General features: G+C 51.3%; 1 protein-coding gene across 1 annotated transcript in view; it reads left to right on the top strand.

Moving 5' to 3' along the window:
• The window catches only part of LOC148116172 (uncharacterized), a 59,595-nt gene that overhangs the window by 1,035 nt on the left and 40,099 nt on the right, over positions 1-18,461 (top strand). The window contains exons 3-4 of the mRNA XM_087885412.1: positions 4,903-5,255; positions 18,235-18,417. Coding sequence (XP_087741538.1) covers positions 4,903-5,255; positions 18,235-18,417 — 536 coding nt within the window. The remainder of the gene's footprint in view (positions 1-4,902; positions 5,256-18,234; positions 18,418-18,461) is intronic.

The raw sequence follows: 18,461 nt of genomic DNA, 5'->3' as shown, positions 1-18,461 counted from the left end.
TGGAACAGGGATGAGCAGCACCTGCAGATCATGAAGGCGGCTGTGGATTATTTCTGAGGGCACAACTACCGGGTGTACAGCTACAGCGGTGGCTTGCTTTCCTGCCCCAAACTTTCCCCAAACTGCTTCCCAAACTTCGGTGTGGGTTAGGGTTAGGGTTAGGGCGGGCAACTGGGAGGCAGAGAAGGAGGTGCGGGAGGCTGCTATGCCTCGGGGCTCTGAGGAAAGACAGCCGAAAGGTCCATGCGGAGGCCGCCAATCACGAGCCCCGGGGGCGCCTGTTTCCCTTCCAAGGAAACGGCTCAGCTACTTCGAAGCGAGCGGCCAGGAAGCTTCCTCGCCGAGAGACGGGCAGACGGAGGCATGAAATCCTGAAATCTTTTCAGGCTAAACTAAAACTGATACCTGTAGAATCTGAATATCTCTCTCTCCCTCCCTCCACCCCCCCTCGCTCTTTTCCTTCCGAAAAATCGATTCGGCAAATAAGCACCCCGGTCCCGATCTCTCCTGAGTAGCCTTCCGACATGAACGCACGTTAATTTACAGGCGCCTCTACTTTCAGGGACCCTAAAGATATTCACAGCACAGAAGACATTCAGGGACATCCTGAGGTAAATCTCAAACGGCGCCTAGAAGAAAAAGGCGGGAAAAAGGGACCCGCCCCCTTTTCATCCACAGCAACCAATCAGAGCGCAGATCCCCTCAGGCGGGAGCCCCCCCCCTCAGCCACAAGAGGGTGTTCTGGACCTTTCTAGACTTTCCTTCTCCAGCTCTTAAATTGAATATCTTCACATTTAAAGTGTTCAAAGGAAACAGACTTAAAATGACTTTGCTTTTGTCCATTGGATAAATTTGTCCTTCTAGAAATAGCTGGTGACATATTCATGTGTAAAAGCAAAAAGTTGAGGCTGGAATGTTTGTTTTTTAATCTTGTACTGTGCTAAAAAGAGCCGGAAGTCAAAGCCTTTTTTCCCCTGAAACTCAGACTTTCTTTTCCCCTCTTTTTCTCCTTCCCCTAATTTCCTATTTCTGTTTTTCTTTGTGTTTTATGAAATAAATAAATAAATAAGAAACAGACCTAAAGAGGTGAAATTGCAGGATAGGTAAGAAATAACCGAACCACTCTAGAAACTCAACAGAAGAAAGACAAAAACCTCCTTCCATGCATTTGGGTTGATATAAAGGGGGGAAAGAAGGACAGAGCCTTGGGGGTACATTGGAAGCCACCCAACCCCAAAGTCAAACGGTCACTAAATGAACCATTATAAGTCAAGGACTCCTTTCTTCAATGTGCTTTAACTGAGGGAGAAAAGGACCAGAGTCCTATAATGAGGTTGTGGGGAGGGGCCCCTTCAGCCACCTCCAATGGGGCAGAGGACCTTGTGGCTGCCCCACCTGCAGACTCAGCCATGGGGCGGAGGAGGAGGAGGAGGAGGGGAGTCCCTGAGGGAGAATGGAGGCTTGTTGCCTGCTGGATCCTGGCCAGGTCCTCAGTTCCGCTTCGGAGGAGCCCAAAGCTTCAGGCTGGGGAAGCGAAGCCCAAGCGCCTCTGCAGCTCTTGGGGGCTGGAGAAGGAAGGGCTGCTCTGTGTGTGTGTGTGTGTGTGTGTGTGTGTGTGTGTGGAAGAGAGAACTCGGAGAAGAGCACAATATTTGGCGGGTTGGAAGCATGAAAGGGGCCCAGAGGTTCTGCCTGGGTCAGGGGAGGGAGGGAGGCCCCACAGAGGCTGCCTGGATCTGGGGCTGACTGTGTGTGAGTGGCTGTGTCAGATACACAACTGTGGGGCAGATGCTGGGGGGGACCTGGCTCTGGGCTGCTGAGGCTGGTGCTGGGCCAGGGGGGAGTTTGACCCCTCCAGCCCCCCATCCCTGGAAAGGACCCCGGCCACCTCTGGACCCCCAAAGCTCTTGAAACAGGATCCGGAATTCAGGATCTCTCTAAGCCGCCTTTGCGTAACTGAGCAGAACCCGAATCTCTCCCAAAGACTAGAAAAAAAGAACAAACAGCCAGAATGGAGAATCCGGCTCATTCATAATATAAAATGTTTGTGAGATTTATGGATCCTGCTTATCTGTTTTCTCTTGGAGGGGAGGCGGGTCTTTTTCTTCCCTTCAGAGCTTTATTATTGTCTTTTTTGAATGGGGTGTAAATGTGATTTATCTCTCTGGGTCTGTTGAAAACCAGAAGTTTTCCTTTCGGGATTCCTGGACAAGGAACTTGAAATATAAATTTATGACTTTATTACTGCACCTGCTGACTGCAGCAAGAATTCCTTATATGCAAAAATGGAAACAAACCTCCATCCCCAGGATGGACGAGGTGATGGAATGAAAAATGTGGCAGAGATGGCAAAATAAACTTTTTGAGCAGAGGAAAGAATAGATTTCCAGCTGTTTTTCTACCTGGAAGCCACTTCTGGACTTTGTGCTTGAGGCAGGAAAAAAAGGAAATCTGGAGTTTTGGGATTTACTGATTAAGTTAAGTTGTTGTTATAGAAATGGTTAATATTTACTTAGAAAAGAAATAAAAACCGAGGGTACAATTTCACTTTCTGTTTTATTGTGCTGGGAAGAAGTTTTTTTCCTCTCTTTTTTCCTTTTGCCCTTTATCCCCCACTTCTCCTTCCCCTTCCTTTCCCTTCCCCATTTCCCTAATACTTTTATTCTCTCTTTCACGCCCTTATAATCTTCATGGAGCATCATAAAAAGGAGCCTTTTGTTTTAGGGGCCTTCCTGTCCCACAGCCAAAACAGGCAAATCTCATCAGGATCTGCACAATCAGATGGAAAAAATTTCTTCCACAATGTCACTTTATATATTTTTCTGCTGAAAGTAGAGATTGTGGTGCATTATGGGAGAAGATGTGGACGTTCTCCGAGGAAAGGAGCGGGAAGCGGAGGAGAAACGGCCGAACTTCATTCCGGGATCTTCATCCGGGGCTGCTTTGCAAGGAAAAGGGGGATCCCGACCCACAGAGAGAAAGGAAGAGGGAGATTCCTCCACAATCGGGGTTCAGGGGAGGGAAACCTGAAGGAGCCGGTCCGTCCAGACGTTCTCAGCAAGGGAGACGCGTGTTGCAAGGAAGGGAATCGCCCTTTTCTCTTGTAAAGCCAAGAGATCCCTACAGAGATTCCCCCGTGAAGGGGAAGGATCCGGCTGGATTAGGAGGGATCCCTGCAGATCCTGCCTGGACTGTCAGCTGAGGGTTTTCCTGGCTTCCCTTCGGATTGGGGGGAGCGTGTGACCCCCAAGTCCTGGCTGGCTGTGGGGCTGCCCCTCCCCCCTTGTCATCCAGGGCAGCTGCTGGGGGTCCCTCCTCCCCTTCTGAGCCCCGAAGGACCCCTCGAGCTCTGGATCCACTTTGCCCTCCTGGACTCTCCGCAGCTCCAGCTTAGGCTCCTTCTGGGCACTGTGGGAACTCAGAGGGCATCTAGTCCGCCCCTCCAGTCCAGGCGCCCAGAGAAAGGGAGAGTGGAGGAGAATCATGGGGGGAGGCGGGCAAAAGGAAGACGGAGCTGGCATGAAAGACCCCCCAGATTGCAGCCCCCCAAGACTGAAGGGATTCCCTCCCCCACTTTATCCGCTTCTCTCTCTGCGTGGAACTCTCTCCTGCATCGGGCGAAGTCAAGGGAGGCTCTGCCCGGAGACCGATGACGCTGCAGAAGGGAGGATTCCCATTGGTCCGCCTGCTCTTTGAGGACTCTCCCTCTTCCGAAGTCCGAGGAAAACTCCTCCCCCCCTCCAGACCCTCCGATTCCTCCTCTGGGGCTGGGAGCGTCTTTCTCCCCCCTTTGGGGCGCTTGTGGGGAGCCTCCATGGCTTTGGCTGGGCTCCCCCTGATGCTGCTGCTGGGGGCGCTGGCCCGGATCCCCGGGAGCGAAGGGGGGGAGGAGACCCCCGGTAAGGAGGGGGCTGGGCGGGGGAGGAGGGGGCTGGGAAGGGGGAAGGAAGCCGATGGGTCCCCAGAGCCTCCAGCAGCCTCCATCTCTGCGTGGTCTCCTCCCCCTTCCTCCCCACAGCCCCCCCAGGAGGACGGAGAGGGACCCTAATCCTAACCCTTCCCCCATGTAGCCCAGGTGGGGGTGGCGGCCTCTCCTGTGCCTGGGTGGGAGGGGGCTGCAGGGAAAGAGGAAGGGAGGAAAAGCGAAAGAGGGAAACTGAGGCATTTTCAGCCCTGAATCCCCAGAAGGGAAAAGAGGCATTTGAGCAAAAGTCTTTTCGCTTCTTTAGAAACTTCCGTTTTTTTTCTGAATCTCAAATTTGAGGCTGTGAAGGTCAGGCAAGAGGGGGGCTTCGGGCCCTTCTTGGGGAGACCCTGAATTTGGGGAGGAGACCAAGAAACCCCCTCCAGCCCCCATAATCCCCCTGAAGGGAGGGGAAACTGAGGGAGGAGGATGTTGGGAGTCTTTTGTGAAGGGGGCGGGAGACCCTCCCTTTGAGATGCTCTTGGGGGTCTTTATGGGTAGGGGGAGAGGAATCAGGAGTCCCCCAAAGGGAGGGAGCTGGGCTGAAGATTCGGGGGAAGAAGAAAGGGGGGAGACCCCAGGAGAGTCGGTCTAGATGTCCTCATTGTGGCCCCTCCCCAGATCCCCTCCCAAAGGAAGAGAGAGTGGGGGGGATGGAAGCTACTTTCCCTCCAGCCCCTCCCCCCCTCCTTCCTGCCCCTTGAGATCCCACCTTCCCTGCAGAGACTGAATGGGATCGCTGGACCGGTTGAGCGTCTGCCTGCCTTTTCCCACCCCTCCCCCTCTTTCCTCCCCTCCCCCCTCCAGACCCCCCAGGAAGCCTCCCTTCCTCTCTGGGACTGAGAGAGTTCCCGCTCCCTCCTCCAGGGGGCGTCTTCCTCCAGTCTCTCAAAGGAAGGTCCCCCTTCCCTCGTAGATCCCCCCTCCTCCTCTCACAGCAGCTGGGAGCGATGGGCCCTGGAGTCCCTCCTGACGGCCTTCCTCCTCCTCCCCCGTGCAGCCCATTTCCTCTTCCAGGGGAAGCTCGAGTGCCGCTTCCTCAACGGGACGCAGCGGGTGAGATACCTGGAGAGCTACTTCTACGACCGGCAGGAGTTCGTGCGCTTCGACAGCAACCTCGGGAAGTTCGTGGCCGTCACGGAGTTGGGGAACAGGGATGCTGACAAGTGGAACAGAGACAAGTTCTACCTGCAGGACGCGAAGGCGGCTGTGGATCGCTTCTGCCGGCAGAACTACGGGGCGTTGAACTTCGAGGCGGCCAAGGCGGAGGAGCGGGTGGTTGGCCGGAGAGGTGAGTATGGGGGGAGGGAGGGAGGGGGGGCTCTTCCCTGGGAGGGGGATCCCGGGACCCCCCTTTCCTTTCATTCCTTGGGATCCTCCCGGATGGAGATTTTGCTCCTCATTTATTTATTCTACACTCTCAGATGTACAAAATCCCCCTTTTCTTCCCAGGCTCCAAACTCTCCTCCTGCCTGGAATCTGGGATCCCTTCGATCCATTTCCCCCCTCCCCCACACAAAAGAAAATCCATCCAGATAAGGGTTTTTTTGGGGTGGGGGTGGGGGAGGGGAATCCAGCCAGGTCTCTCTCTCTCCTGCTCAATACTGGCAGTCCTCCACTTAACAACAGTTCGTTTAGTGACCGTTGAAAGTTACAACAGTAGTGAAAAAAAATGACTTATGACTGTTTTTCACACTTACAACCGTTCAGACTCCCCAGGGTCACGTGGTCAAACGGACTCAGACTTGTGACAGTCACAGCGTCCCAGGGTCACGTGACCCCCTTTTGCGACTTTCTGATAAGCAAAGTCCATGGGGAAGCCAGATTCACTTAACAACCTTGTTACTCATTTAACAACTGCAGTGATTCACTTAATGACTGTGTTTTGTTTTTTGTTTTGTTTTCTTTTTATTGGATTTATATACCTCCCTACTCCCGAAGGACTCAGGGCGGTGAACAGCCGCAGAATAAAACACATAAATACAAAAATTTAAAATAGAATAAAAACGAATTAAATAATTTGGCTGAGACAAATTTAAAATACCCAATAATTTAAAAACAAATTAAAATTTACATTTAAAAGGGGAAAAGATTTAGGCCAGGCCAGCTTGATGAAATAAGAAAATCTTGAGCGCGCGACAGAAGGTGCACGGATCCGGGATCCTCCGTATCTCCAGGGGAAGCTCGTTCCAGATCGTAGGCGCCCCCACAGAGAAGGCTCTCCGCTCTCCCCATTGGACATTGTTTGGCCAATGGCACCCGGAGGAGCCCCTCTCTATGGGAGCGTACTGGCCGGTGGGAGGCTATTGGTGGTAGTAGGCGGTCCCATAGGTAACCAGGTCCTAAGCCAAGAAAGGTCGTAACATGGGGCAAAATTCATTGAAAAACTCCAACTGGTGCAGAATGAGGCTCCAACTGGTGCAGAATGCGGCCGCGCGGGGGATTATGGGAGCGACTGGGCGCTCCCATGTGACTCCTCTCCTGCGCGAGCTGCATTGGCTTCCGGTGGACTTCCGGGTGCACTTCAGGGTGTTGGTGATCACCTTTAAAGCGCTCCATGGCTTAGGGCCGGGGTACTTACGGGACCGCCTTCTGCCACCAATAGCCTCCCACCGGCCACTTCGCTCCCACAGAGAGGGCCTCCTCAGGGTGCCGTCAGCTAGACAATGCCGGCTGGCGACCCCCAGGAGGAGAGCCTTCTCTGTGGTGGCACCTACCCTCTGGAACAATCTACCCCCAGAGATACGAGTGATCTCCGACCTCCGGACCTTTCGTCGGGCCCTAAAAACTCATCTCTTTCAGTTAGCCGGTCTCTCTTGATTTTATGATTTTATGGTTGGTTTTAAATTTTGATATGGATTTTAAATTGATAAATTTTAAACTATGGGCCAAATTTAATTATTTTAAATCTATTTTTAATCGTATTTATGTATAAATGTTTTTATTTTGGCTGTTCACCGCCCTGAGTGCAAAAGGAGAAGGGCGGTATAGAAATTCGAATAATAAATAAATAAATCTCACTTAGCAACAGAAGTCTTGGGCTCAATTGTGGTCGTAAGTCGAGGACTCCCTGTATCTGCATATATATTTCTCTCTATCCCTGATTCATTTCTATCCTATTCAGGAACCTCCCGTCTCCCTCCCTCTTCCCACCCACAAGCCCCTCCCTCCCTTCCTCTGCTCCAGAAATGCTGCTTTTGGCACTTTGGGATAAAAAAATGTGGGTTTCATTTTACCCAAAATAAAAAAAAAAGAATTAGCAGATGCTTTTTCACCTGTTGACCCCTTTCTATGGATCTTCTGCTTTTTTTTCGTCTTTCTTCATTCAGAGTCATTTCCAGTCCAGCAGCTTTTCAATCCAATAAGGAAACAGATGAGTAACGGAAGCAGGCTAGAATTTGTAATCATGATTCAATGCTTAAACCGAGATGTAAAAACCCCAATAACAGGAACCCTGATCTCTTCCGTTCTTCCTTCCTGGGGAGGCTCCTGATTTGGGGGGAGAATCCAAAAACACCCACAAACCTTAAAACTGAATTTGGGGTCAGAAGGAATAAATTGGGCCTCCATTCAGCCCTGAAGCCTCAGATTCTTTCCTTCTCCCTTCCAGATTCCTTCAATGTTGCCTACATTTGTTTTTCTCATTTTATTTCTTTGTCTAATAAAAATCTTCTATATTTCTATCGACTGATGGGGTTTCAGAGGCCAAGCAAGGATTTTAGCTGCCCTTGTTGCCATTCGGCCTTTCCAGGGAAATTATATTCCTTTTATTCGAATCAGAGAAGTCTTGAAAGCATCATCACTTAAGAACTGGTTAAATTTAACTCCAGAGATTCTCCAAAAATAACATCTCACCATAGAATCCAACAAGATCCTTCTTCCATAAGAGGAAAACCTCCAGATCCTAAGAGAGAAAAGCCTCTTGGAGCATTTAAGCATTATAGAATTTACTGTTAATAAGAAAATCCCTCAAGAGAAAAAAAAATGGTTAGCAAAGGACTCTGGGCTGGAATGGATCTATGGTCAACTCTCTTGGGGGGCTCATCCAGACTAACCCCCCCCCATTAATCCATCCAAGAGTTGTGCCAGTTGGAGCATTTGCTGAAGGAGGAGATCCAGATCCCAGATCCCCTCTGGATCCCTTCCACACTCCCTGCCCCCCTCATCCAGGGCAGAAGCTTCCCTCGGGGAGTCAGAGGGACCCCTCCCCACCTCCTTCCCCAGGAATGGCCGGTTCCTGCGGCTGGGAAGGAGGCCGGCTGGGTGCAGGCAGAGCCTGGTCTGGGGGGGGTCTCCCTCTGAATCCCCCCAAAGCCCCCCCAGAAAGGATCCTCGAGAGAGATCATGAGATCCCCCAAAAGCTCTTCTGCCCTTCCTGCTCTGAAGGGGGGATTCAGGGTCTCTCATCTTCAATGGGGGAGAAACTTTTCCTTCAGGGGATTCTGGCAGTTATGGGGAGCAAAGGGCTGCCCCCCCCCCATTGGGCTCCTTTGCCCTTTCCTTCAAAATGCCACTTTCTGTTGAGGCTGCCTAAAATTGGGGGGTTTTGTAGCCACATCACATTTTGCACTTTTTCCCCTGAAATCTTCTGCTGATTTTTTTGTTTATTTCTGTATCTTGTGGATCCTAAAGGGAGAAAAGGGAAAGTGGAAGGAGAAATTTTCTCCCTCCAAATAAAACTTTTTGAAAAGTGATTGAAACACCAAAGAAAATTGGGACAAAGATCTTCTCTTCTCTTCTCTTCTCTTCTCTTCTCTTCTCTTCTCTTCTCTTCTCTTCTCTTCTCTTCTCTCATCTCCTCTTTTCTTCTCCTCTCCTCTCCTCTCCTCTCCCCTCCCCTCTCCTCTCTTCTCCTCTTCTCTTCTCTTTCCTCTCCTCTCTCTTTCTCTCTCTCTCTCTGTCTCTCTCTCTGCAAGCTTGGTTGACCACCTTCAGGGCTGCTCAGAGGCATTTGGCTCCGTCCTCTCTCCTCTCCTCTATAACCTCCGCATGAAGCCGCTGGGTGAGGCCATCCGTCACCAGGGCTGGAGGTCTCCTCCGTCTGCTGATGTTATAAGGTTTCATCTCCACCTCTGGGGACCCAGGAGATGCTGAGGCTGCCCCCTCGAGGGTCCCGGAGGCTGTGGGGGGAGGGGCTGAGTGGGGGATTAGGGGCTTCGGCTGAACCCTGGAAAGGCCAAAGGGCTTTGGGTGTTGGGAGCCCCAAGATGGGGGACTTTAACCAACTTCCTTCTGGGTGGAGCTGCATTGTCCCAGAGACCCAGTTGGCAATTCTGGAGATTCTCCTGGACTCCCGGAGAGCAGGTGGCCGTCACGGCTAGGAGAGTGTCTGTAAGACTTTGGGTTAGCTGTGGCCACTTTGGCAAATAAATTTCATAAATAACTAAATTTACTAAGCAAACAACAAATGAACAAATGTTGTGGTATTAGACCTAATTAAAAATCTGGTTTCATTTTCAACGAGATCCCATGAATCATCCGACTCGTGCTGCGTCTGTCCTTCCCGTCTTCTGCGTCACTTCTTTCCTGTTGTGTCTCTCATGTGCCTCCTTCTCCTCCTTCCCTCCAGCCAAGCCCACCGTCTCCATCTCCCCCACCAAGATGGAGCCCTCTTCCCCCAACACCATCCTCCTCTGCACCGCGACCGGCTTTTACCCCGTGGAGATCGAGGTCCAGTGGCTGAAGAACGGGCGGCCGGAGGAGGAGGGCGTGGCCTTTGGGGAGGAGCTCCAGAACGGAGACTGGACCTACCAGCTCCAGGTGATGCTGGAGACCCAGCCCCAACAGGGGGATGTCTATACTTGCAAGGTGGGGCATGCCAGCCTGGAGGCCCCCATCACCGTCCAGTGGGGTAAGTCCCCTCCCTCCCCTCCTGGTCTGTGGACCCCATCCTGCCTTGAGAAGGGGAAGGAGCCCACCCCATAGGGAGAGCTGGAATGGAGCCTCCTGGGGGAAGGTGGGCCTGATAATCCTGCTCAGGTGAGGCTCCTTCTCCTTCCCCAGAGCCCCGTTCCTCCAGCTCTGCCAGGAGCAAACTCTGGACGGGGATCATGGGGGCCGTGATAGGAGTGGCCTTCCTGGCTGTGGGGCTCTTCTCCTACCTGAAGAGCAAGAAAGGTGAGTCTGGGGGGCTGGAGGGGAGGTTGTGGGGAGGGGACCCTCTAGGGGAGGCCTCTCCTCAAGCTTAGCAGGTGGCCAAGAGGGGCCCCTGGAGGAATATTTATGGGATCTTCTGTTCTTGGAGGGGCTTTAAGTGAAGACAATGCAACCTATTATGGGCTATCAATGGGGAGGGGGACCCCCTGAGTACTCCAGCCCATGAAGGGTTCTGATTGGGTCTTTTTCTCCTTCCAGCAATTCCCATCCAACCTCCTGCAGGTGAGTTTCTCCTCTTCTTCCTCATCTCAACCCCTCCTACAAATTATAGGTGGCTTTTAAAATTCCTTAATTGTTCCTTTAAAAAAAAAACTTGCCTGAACAAAACCTCCTTGTTGTGGAAAGAGCAGTTTTTTGGATTTTGGGCAACGTTTCTTTACAGAGATCTGAAAAAGTATTGCAATCAAAAACAAAAGCAGATACAAACGCTAAAATCTTGCCCAGAATTTTTCCAGGTTTTGGGAAATTGCCAAAGGGAAGGGAAGGGAAGGGAAGGGAAGGTGGGGGCCATTCCTTCCCATTCCTCCCTTCGGGAGGGAGCACCCCAGGTTTAAATTCCCCCACGCATTTTGTAAGCAACCCACCCATTCTGTTAGACCACGCCCACCCAGTCACATTACCCCCCCAAGCCACGCCCACAGAACCAGTAGTAACAAATTTTGCATTTCACCCCGGGTGACACCCATGTTACTATGCACTGTGGTATTGTAGGCCACTTCAGCAAATGGCAGGAGATCTGCCCAGCTAAATTGCTGATAATTAACGTAGCATCTCAGGTATTGTTCTATCATTGCGTTCGCTCGTTCTCTACCTCCGTTCGTCCTCGGGTGGAAGGTGGAGCTGAGTCCTTGAGATGAACATATCAACTGAATGAACTCCCTCCAAAACTTCTCCCTGAACTGCACCCCACCCTCCGGTCTGAGAGGATCCTTCTTGGCACCCCATACAGACTCATTTGGGTTCATTAGTTGGAACCTGGACAGGCTCTTCTTCCTAACCCCCCTTCTCCTTGTGAGAATTCCCACAATTTGTGGCCAAGTGAGCCCAGGCTCCCCCCTTTGCTGCCACTCCCATCGTAGCCCCGTCTTCTCTCTTCATATGAATCATCTGCAGGGAGGGAGCTGGGAAGGGGGCCCTCCCCTCTTGATGAACCCTTTAATTAAGTCAGGGAAAATTCCAGAAGCCCCTGGAGATGAAATGGTGAGGAATCCCTGGTCCATTCCAGCCTTTTCCTCCCTGAAATGGGCGGATTCTCCCTCTATCTGTCTCTGCCTATCAATCACCCCCCTGCAGTGTGGGCCTGCCTTGAAGGTGGGGGCTGAAAGGGAAGAAAAATATGTTATTGATACTAAAAGATTCTCTTTATATTCTGATTTTCTTCCCCATCTCTTTTTCTTCAGCACTCATGAATTAATCCTGCTCTCCGATGCAAAAGGATAATTTTTCCTTTAGTCAAGTATGACTCTTCGTCCTATTTGCAGCCTCTGAGAAATGGAGGCTGAAGGTGGCAGGTCGGGGAGAGGAGGAGAATGACAGCCTGGACCTTCTCCTGCTGAGACTGCCCCCCCCACTTTCATACAGGTCCTCTCTTTCTTGGGAGGGAGGGATGGAGACTGTCTCCAGGGATGCTGGGCTGACCTGTCACTCTAGCCCCCTCATCACTCCTGGCTTTGAACCCACAGCAGCTTCATCTCCATCACTTCCCTTCCCTTCGCTTTGCTATAAAAGAATAAACTTCAGAAGGAGGAAAACCCTGGAATCCTTCCTTCCTTCCTTCTTTCCTCTTCCTCTTTTTTGAACCCCACAGGAGGCTCCTCCCTCCGCTGCCTCTAGATCCACCATCCTGGCTTCTTCGGATCCGAAGCCAGAACTGGTTTGGGAGGAGGATGGGCAGATCAAGGGAGGGGGAAGGAGCTGAACCCACCCCCCTACTCGGAGGTCCCCTTGTTCTGCTTCCCTTCAAGCCCCCCTTTGAGGAGCAGAAGGCCAGCAGACACAGTCCTCCCCAGGCACTTGTGGGGAGCCAGAGGCTCCCTCTATATTCACCCAGCCATTTCAGCCATTTCCTTCACAAACGGAGGGTCCTGCCCCGTTTTGGGCTCCCTCCCTCCCTCTTTGGGGCTCAGATTCTAATGGTGTAGGGCAGTGATGGCTAACCTTTTTGCCATCGTGTGCCAGGAGCAAGGAGGGGCACTCGCACACGTCCCACCGGAAATTGGTAAACAGGCCGTTTCTGGCCTCTGGAGGGCTTCCGGGGGGTGGGGAAGGCTGTTTTTGCCAGTTGGCCAGCGTGCGTGTGCACTCCAGAGCTGAGCTCGCGTGCCCACTGTTACAGCTACGCATGCCACCTGTGGCACGCGTGCCATAGGTTCCCCATCATGGGTATAGGGTCTCCTGCTTGATGGTATAAATGGTGTAGGGTCTCCCCTGTGATGACCCAGGGCGTGGCACGAAGGCAACATAGCCAGAGAACAAGTATGAGTCCCTTTATTGGCACCGACTTTGCCCCCAACGTCCCGTTTACTCTCCAACCTGGAGGAAAGCTCTCCCACAAACCTGCAGCAGCTTCTGGCTGCAGATACTCCAGTCCAAACACTGTGAGCAGAATGACTGCCATCAATCACTCCAGCAGGGCAGCAGCAGCATATTTTATTGCGGTCATAGACCAAAAAAAACCCAAAACATCCAAGACACATAGCTGGCACACGACCAGACTGAAGTGCAAAACTGCGACAAGATCAGTGGTGAAAACCACTCCGTGAAACTCACAGTTCATGTATTTTAAATTTTTTGCTCCAATCTTTATGTACTATAGTCAATTAAAATTTTACATAGGTAGAAAATACCATATTGCAATTTACATAAAATCCACACATCGGTACTTTATACAGCCACCAGCTAACTCAACCGCTGACAATCAATAAAGCTAACCTCAGTCAATGGGTCCAGCCCGTCCCTTTCCCCAGCTCTTACATCCCAAGACTGCAGCAAAAAATTTTGCTACCTTTAGTGTAATCTTAGAATCAGTATCTTGGAGTAAGAAGCGAAGACTGAGATTTTCAGATAATCCAGGAAATCTTTGGCAAATGGGGGAGATAAGTTCTGACCTTACCTCCCGATAATGGGGGCATGTAAATACGATGTGAGCCAACGATTCCGGAGATCGGCCGTCACATGAACAGTGGGTGGATTTCACACACCCCGAGCACCTGCTATCTAGGACATTCGAGGGGATCACATTAAAATGTGCCTTTAGAAAGGCCAACCTGTATTTAACAAAGGATAGCGTAGAGAGGTATTTGGGGGGGGGGTGCATTCGGGGAGTAATACCAAGAGACAACAGAGAACATACTCCCGCACCAAGTGCCAGATTCTGTTGTCTTTCAATATCATCCAATCGCTGAAATATCAGCGATTTGGCTGCATCTGGGCCAAGCATAAGGGCTTCAATAGGGGGAATACCTATCTTCATAAGTTTGGTGTGAATATTGCGGGCCCAAGGACCGTGGAAGTCGTCCCGCCATAAGCACTGGCCTAAATAGTAGTCTGGAAGTCTGACCCACAGGGTCAGCCAGTAGCCAATGGCACGCTTCCACAGAACAGTAGCGAGAGATGGTGCGCCCAGTTCCAAGCGGATTGCAGCATTGCTCACACAGGGGGGGGACTCCCATTAGGCAGCGTAAGAACTGGCTTTGAACTGACTCGAGGAGGGAAATATTTGTTTGAACCCAAAGGGGGGCGCCGTATGTAATGGCAGCTATCACCTTTGCCCTATATACTTTCAATACTGAGGGAATCTGTTGGGCTCCCTCCGTGTAAAAGAATTGCAGAAGGGCATGCGTAATCGCCTTGGCCTTGGTGCGGACGGACTTGACCTGCGTAAGCCACATGGCATTAGATTGGAAAAGAATGCCTAAATATTGGAATCTATGGACCTGTTCCACTGGTATGCCAGCGAGCTTCCACTGATAGTTTTTCCTGCTTCTTGAGAAGATCATAATCTTAGACTTAGAATGGTTGATAAACGGTTGGTTGGCGCAACAATAGTTGGAAAGGATTTTAAGGGCTCTAAGCAGACCCACCCGAGAGAATGAAAGAATCGCAGCATCGTCCGCATAGAGCAGGAGCGGGCACCTGTAGTCAGCTAATCTGGGGGCATGGATATACTCCAGTTGGACCATTAATGCCCTTCTCCAATCGCTAATATATAAGTTAAAAAGAAGGGGTGCCAATATACATCCCTGTCTGACCCCCTTATTAACAGGGATGGCGTTGGAAAGGTCCCCTTGGGGGGTAAGGCGCACTTTTGCCTCCGTTCCCTCGTGCAGTTGGGAGATGAGCCAGAGAAGTCTTCTATCAATGCCCCAGGAAAGGAGTTTGCCCCACAGTTTGTATCTGGGAATACTATCAAAAGCAGCCTTTAAGTCTATAAAGGCAACACAGAGACGGCCTTTCCTAGGGGTAGAGTATTTTAAGGCTAGATGGTATAGGATCAGAGCATGGTCAACAGTAGAATGATCTGCTCTGAACCTCGCCTGCTCATGACCGAGCAGACCAGCCTCCTCGACCCAGCACTCCAGCCTGGACAGGAGGAACCGGGCATAGAGTTTCCCCAGTACTGACAATAAACGGATGTTTTGAAAATTGCCTGGATTGGAGGGGGAACCTTTCTTATGAATTGGCATGATGATGGCATCCTCCCAGACCTTAGGGATAATGCCTGTTTGATTAATCGCATTAAATACCTCAGTAAGGACAGTAATCCACCAGTCCTTATGGGTTTGTATGGCCTCAGCGGGGATAAGGTAAACAAATAATTCCCTCAACCCTTGATTGATTTACTACATCTCTACTACTATTAATCTTTTCATCGTTCCCACCACCCATCTCCTCCCACTTATCACTGCCTGACTGTAATTTTGTTGCTTGTATCTTTACGATTTATATTGATATTGTTTCCTGATTGCTTATTTGTTCCCTGTGACTATCCTCAAGTGTTGCACCTGACGATTCTTGGCGAATGTATCTTTTCTTTTATGTACACTGAGAGCCTATGCACCAGAGACAAATTCCTTGTGTCTCCAATCACATTTGGCCAATAAAGAATTCTGTTCTGTCCTGTTCCGTTCCGTTCCGTTCCGTTCCGTTCCGTTCCGTTCCGTTCCATTCCATTCCATTCCATTCCATTCCATTCTATTCTATTCTATTCTATTCTATTCTATTCTATTCCATTCCATTCCATTCCATTCTAAGAGACAAGATACATTCGTCCAGAATCAGAGGGCACAACACCCAGTGAAAGTCATACGGGACAAGAAGCAATCAAATCATCCTGGGAAACAATCAAAATCCATATAAATCGCAAGGAAGAAGCAACAAAGTCAGAGTCCTGGAGTCCCAAGTGGGGAGGGGGGAACTCGTCAGATTTGCAGAGGAGGCTAAGTTGGCAGGAGTAGCCACAACCCCAGAAGAGAAGCTCAGGATCCCTATGGATCTGCCACTGAGCCCCTCCCCCTCCATGCTGGTCCCCTTTTCCTCTCTTCCCTCCCATCCTTCCTCCATCAGAGCCTCCCCAGAGAGCAGGGAGGGTCTCCCCACAAAGGGTCCCAAGGGGGAGAATGTGGGTCCTTTGAGTGACATTTCTCCAACCCTCCATCGGTTTCTTTCCTGGGCTCTCCAGGGTCTCCTCGGGAGTCAGGAAGGGCCCCTTCAGCCGCCTCCAATGGGGCAGAGGACCTTGTGGCTGCCCCACCTGCAGACTCAGCCATGGGGCGGAGGAGGAGGAGGAGGAGGGGAGTCCCTGAGCTGCCCTGAGGGAGAATGGAGGCTTGTTGCCTGCTGGATCCTGGCCAGGTCCTCAGTTCCGCTTCGGAGGAGCCCAAAGCTTCAGGCTGGGGAAGCGAAGCCCAAGCGCCTCTGCAGCTCTTGGGGGATGGAGAAGGAAGGGCTGCTCGGTGTGTGTGTGTGTGTGTGTGTGTGTGTGTGTGTGTGTGTGTGTAAGAGAGAACTTGGAGAAGAGCACAATATTTGGGGGATTGGAAGCATGAAAGGGGCCCAGAGGTTCTGCCTGAGTCAGGTGAGGGGTGGAGGCCCCACAGAGGCTGCCTGGATCTGGGGCTGACTGTGTGCGAGTGGCTGTGTCAGATACACAACTGTGGGGCAGATGCTGGGGGGGACCTGGCTCTGGGCTGCTGAGGCTGGTGCTGGGCCAGGGGGGAGTTTGACCCCTCCAGCCCCCCCATCCCTGGAAAGGACCCAGGCCACCTCTGGACCCCCAAAGCTCTTGAAACAGGATCCGGAATTCAGGATCTCTCTAAGCCGCCTTTGCGTAACTGAGCAGAACCCGAATCTCCCGCAAAGACTAGAAAAAAAGAACAAACGGCCAGAATGGAGAATCCGGCTCATTCATAATATAAAATGTTTGTGAGATTTATGGATCCTGTATATCTGTTGGCTGTTGGAGGGGAGGTGGGTCTTTTTCTTCCCTTCAGAGCTTTATTCTTGTCTTTTTCGAATGGGGTGTAAATGTGATTTATCTCTCTGGGTCTGTTGAAAACCAGAAGTTTTCCTTTCGGGATTCCTGGACAAGGAACGTGAAATATAAATTTATGACTTTATTACTGCACCTGCTGACTGCAGCAAGAATTCCTTATGTGCAAAAATGGAAAGAAACCTCCATCCCCAGGAGGGACGAAGTGATGGAATGAAAAATGTGGCAGAAATGGCAAAATAAACTTTTTGACCAGAGGAAAGAATAGATTTCCAGCTGGTTTTCTACCTGGAAGCCACTTCTGGACTTTGTGCTTGAGGCAGGAAAAAAAGGAAATCTGGAGTTTTGGGATTTACTGATTAAGTTAAGTTTTTGTTATAGAAATGGTTAATATTTACTTAGAAAAGAAATAAAAACCGAGGGTACAATTTCACTTTCTATTTTATTATGCTGGGAAAAAGTTTTTTTCCTCTCTTTTTTCCTTTTGCCCTTTATCCCCCACTTCTCCTTCCCCTTTCTTTCCCTTCCCCATTTCCCTAAGACTTTTATTTTCTCTTTCACGCCCTTATAATCTTAAAAAAAAAAAAACATAAAAAGGAGCCTTTTGTTTTAGGGGCCTTCCTGTCCCACAGCCAAAATATCCAAATCTCATCACGATTCCACTCTAGAGCTGCACAATCAGATGGAAAAAAATTCTTCCAAAATGTCACTTTATATATTTCTCTGCTGAAAGTAGAGATTGTGGTGCATTATGGGAGAAGATGTGGACGTTCTCCGAGGAAAGGAGAGGGAAGCGGAGGAGAAACGGCCGAACTTCATTCCGGGATCTTCATCCGGGGCTGCTTTGCAAGGAAAAGGGGGATCCCGACCCACAGAGAGAAAGAGGGAGATTCCTACACAATCGGGGTTCGGGGGAGGAAAATCTGAAGGAGCCGGTCCGTCCAGACGTTCTCAGCAAGGGAGACACGTGTTTCAAGGAAGGAAATCGCCCTTTTCTCTTGTGAAGCCAAGAGATCCCTACGGAGATTCCCCCGTGAATGGAGAAGATGCGGCTGGATTAGGAGGGATCCCTGCAGATCCCCTCCGCCTCTTCTTGCGTGGACTGTCAGCTGAGGGTTTTCCTGGCTTCCCTTCGGATTGGGGAGAGCGTGTGACCCCCAAGTCCTGGTTGTCTGTGGAGCTGCCCCTCCCCCCTTGTCATCCAGGGCAGCTGCTGGGGGTCCCTCCTCCCCTTCTGAGCCCCGAAGGACCCCTCGAGCTCTGGATCCACTTTGCCCTCCTGGAGTCTCCACAGCTCCAGCTTAGGCTCCTTCTGGGCACTGTGGGAACTCAAAGGGCATCTAGTCCGTCCCTCCAGTCCAGGCTCCCAGAGAAAGGGAGAGTGGAGGAGAATCATGGGGAGGCTGGCAAAAGGAAGACGGAGCTGGCATGAAAGACCCCCCAGATTGCAGCCCCCCAAGACTGAAGGGATCCCCTCCCCCACTTTCTCCGCTTCTCTCTCTGCGCGGAACTATCTCCTGCATCGGGCGAAGTCAAGGGAGGCTCTGCCCGGAGACCGATGACGCTGCAGAAGGGAGGATTCCCATTGGTCTTCCTGCTCTTCTGGACTCTCCCAATTCCGAAGTCCTAGGAAAACTCCTCCCCCCCTCCAGACCCTCCGATTCCTCCTCTGGGGCTGGGAGCGTCTTTCTCCCCCCTTTGGGGCGCTTGTGGGGAGCCTCCATGGCTTTGGCTGGGCTCCCCCTGATGCTGCTGCTGGGGGCGCTGGCCCGGATCCCCGGGAGCGAAGGGGGGCAGGAGACCCCCGGTAAGGAGGGGGCTGGGCGGGGGAGGAGGGGGCTGGGAAGGGGG

The sequence above is a fragment of the Pantherophis guttatus genome, chromosome 2, assembly GCF_059756535.1.
Source record: "Pantherophis guttatus breed Tessera chromosome 2, ASM5975653v1, whole genome shotgun sequence".
NCBI lineage: Eukaryota > Metazoa > Chordata > Lepidosauria > Squamata > Colubridae > Pantherophis > Pantherophis guttatus.
Note: the sequence above shows the minus strand (reverse complement) of the source record. Positions and strands in the feature narration are given on the sequence as shown.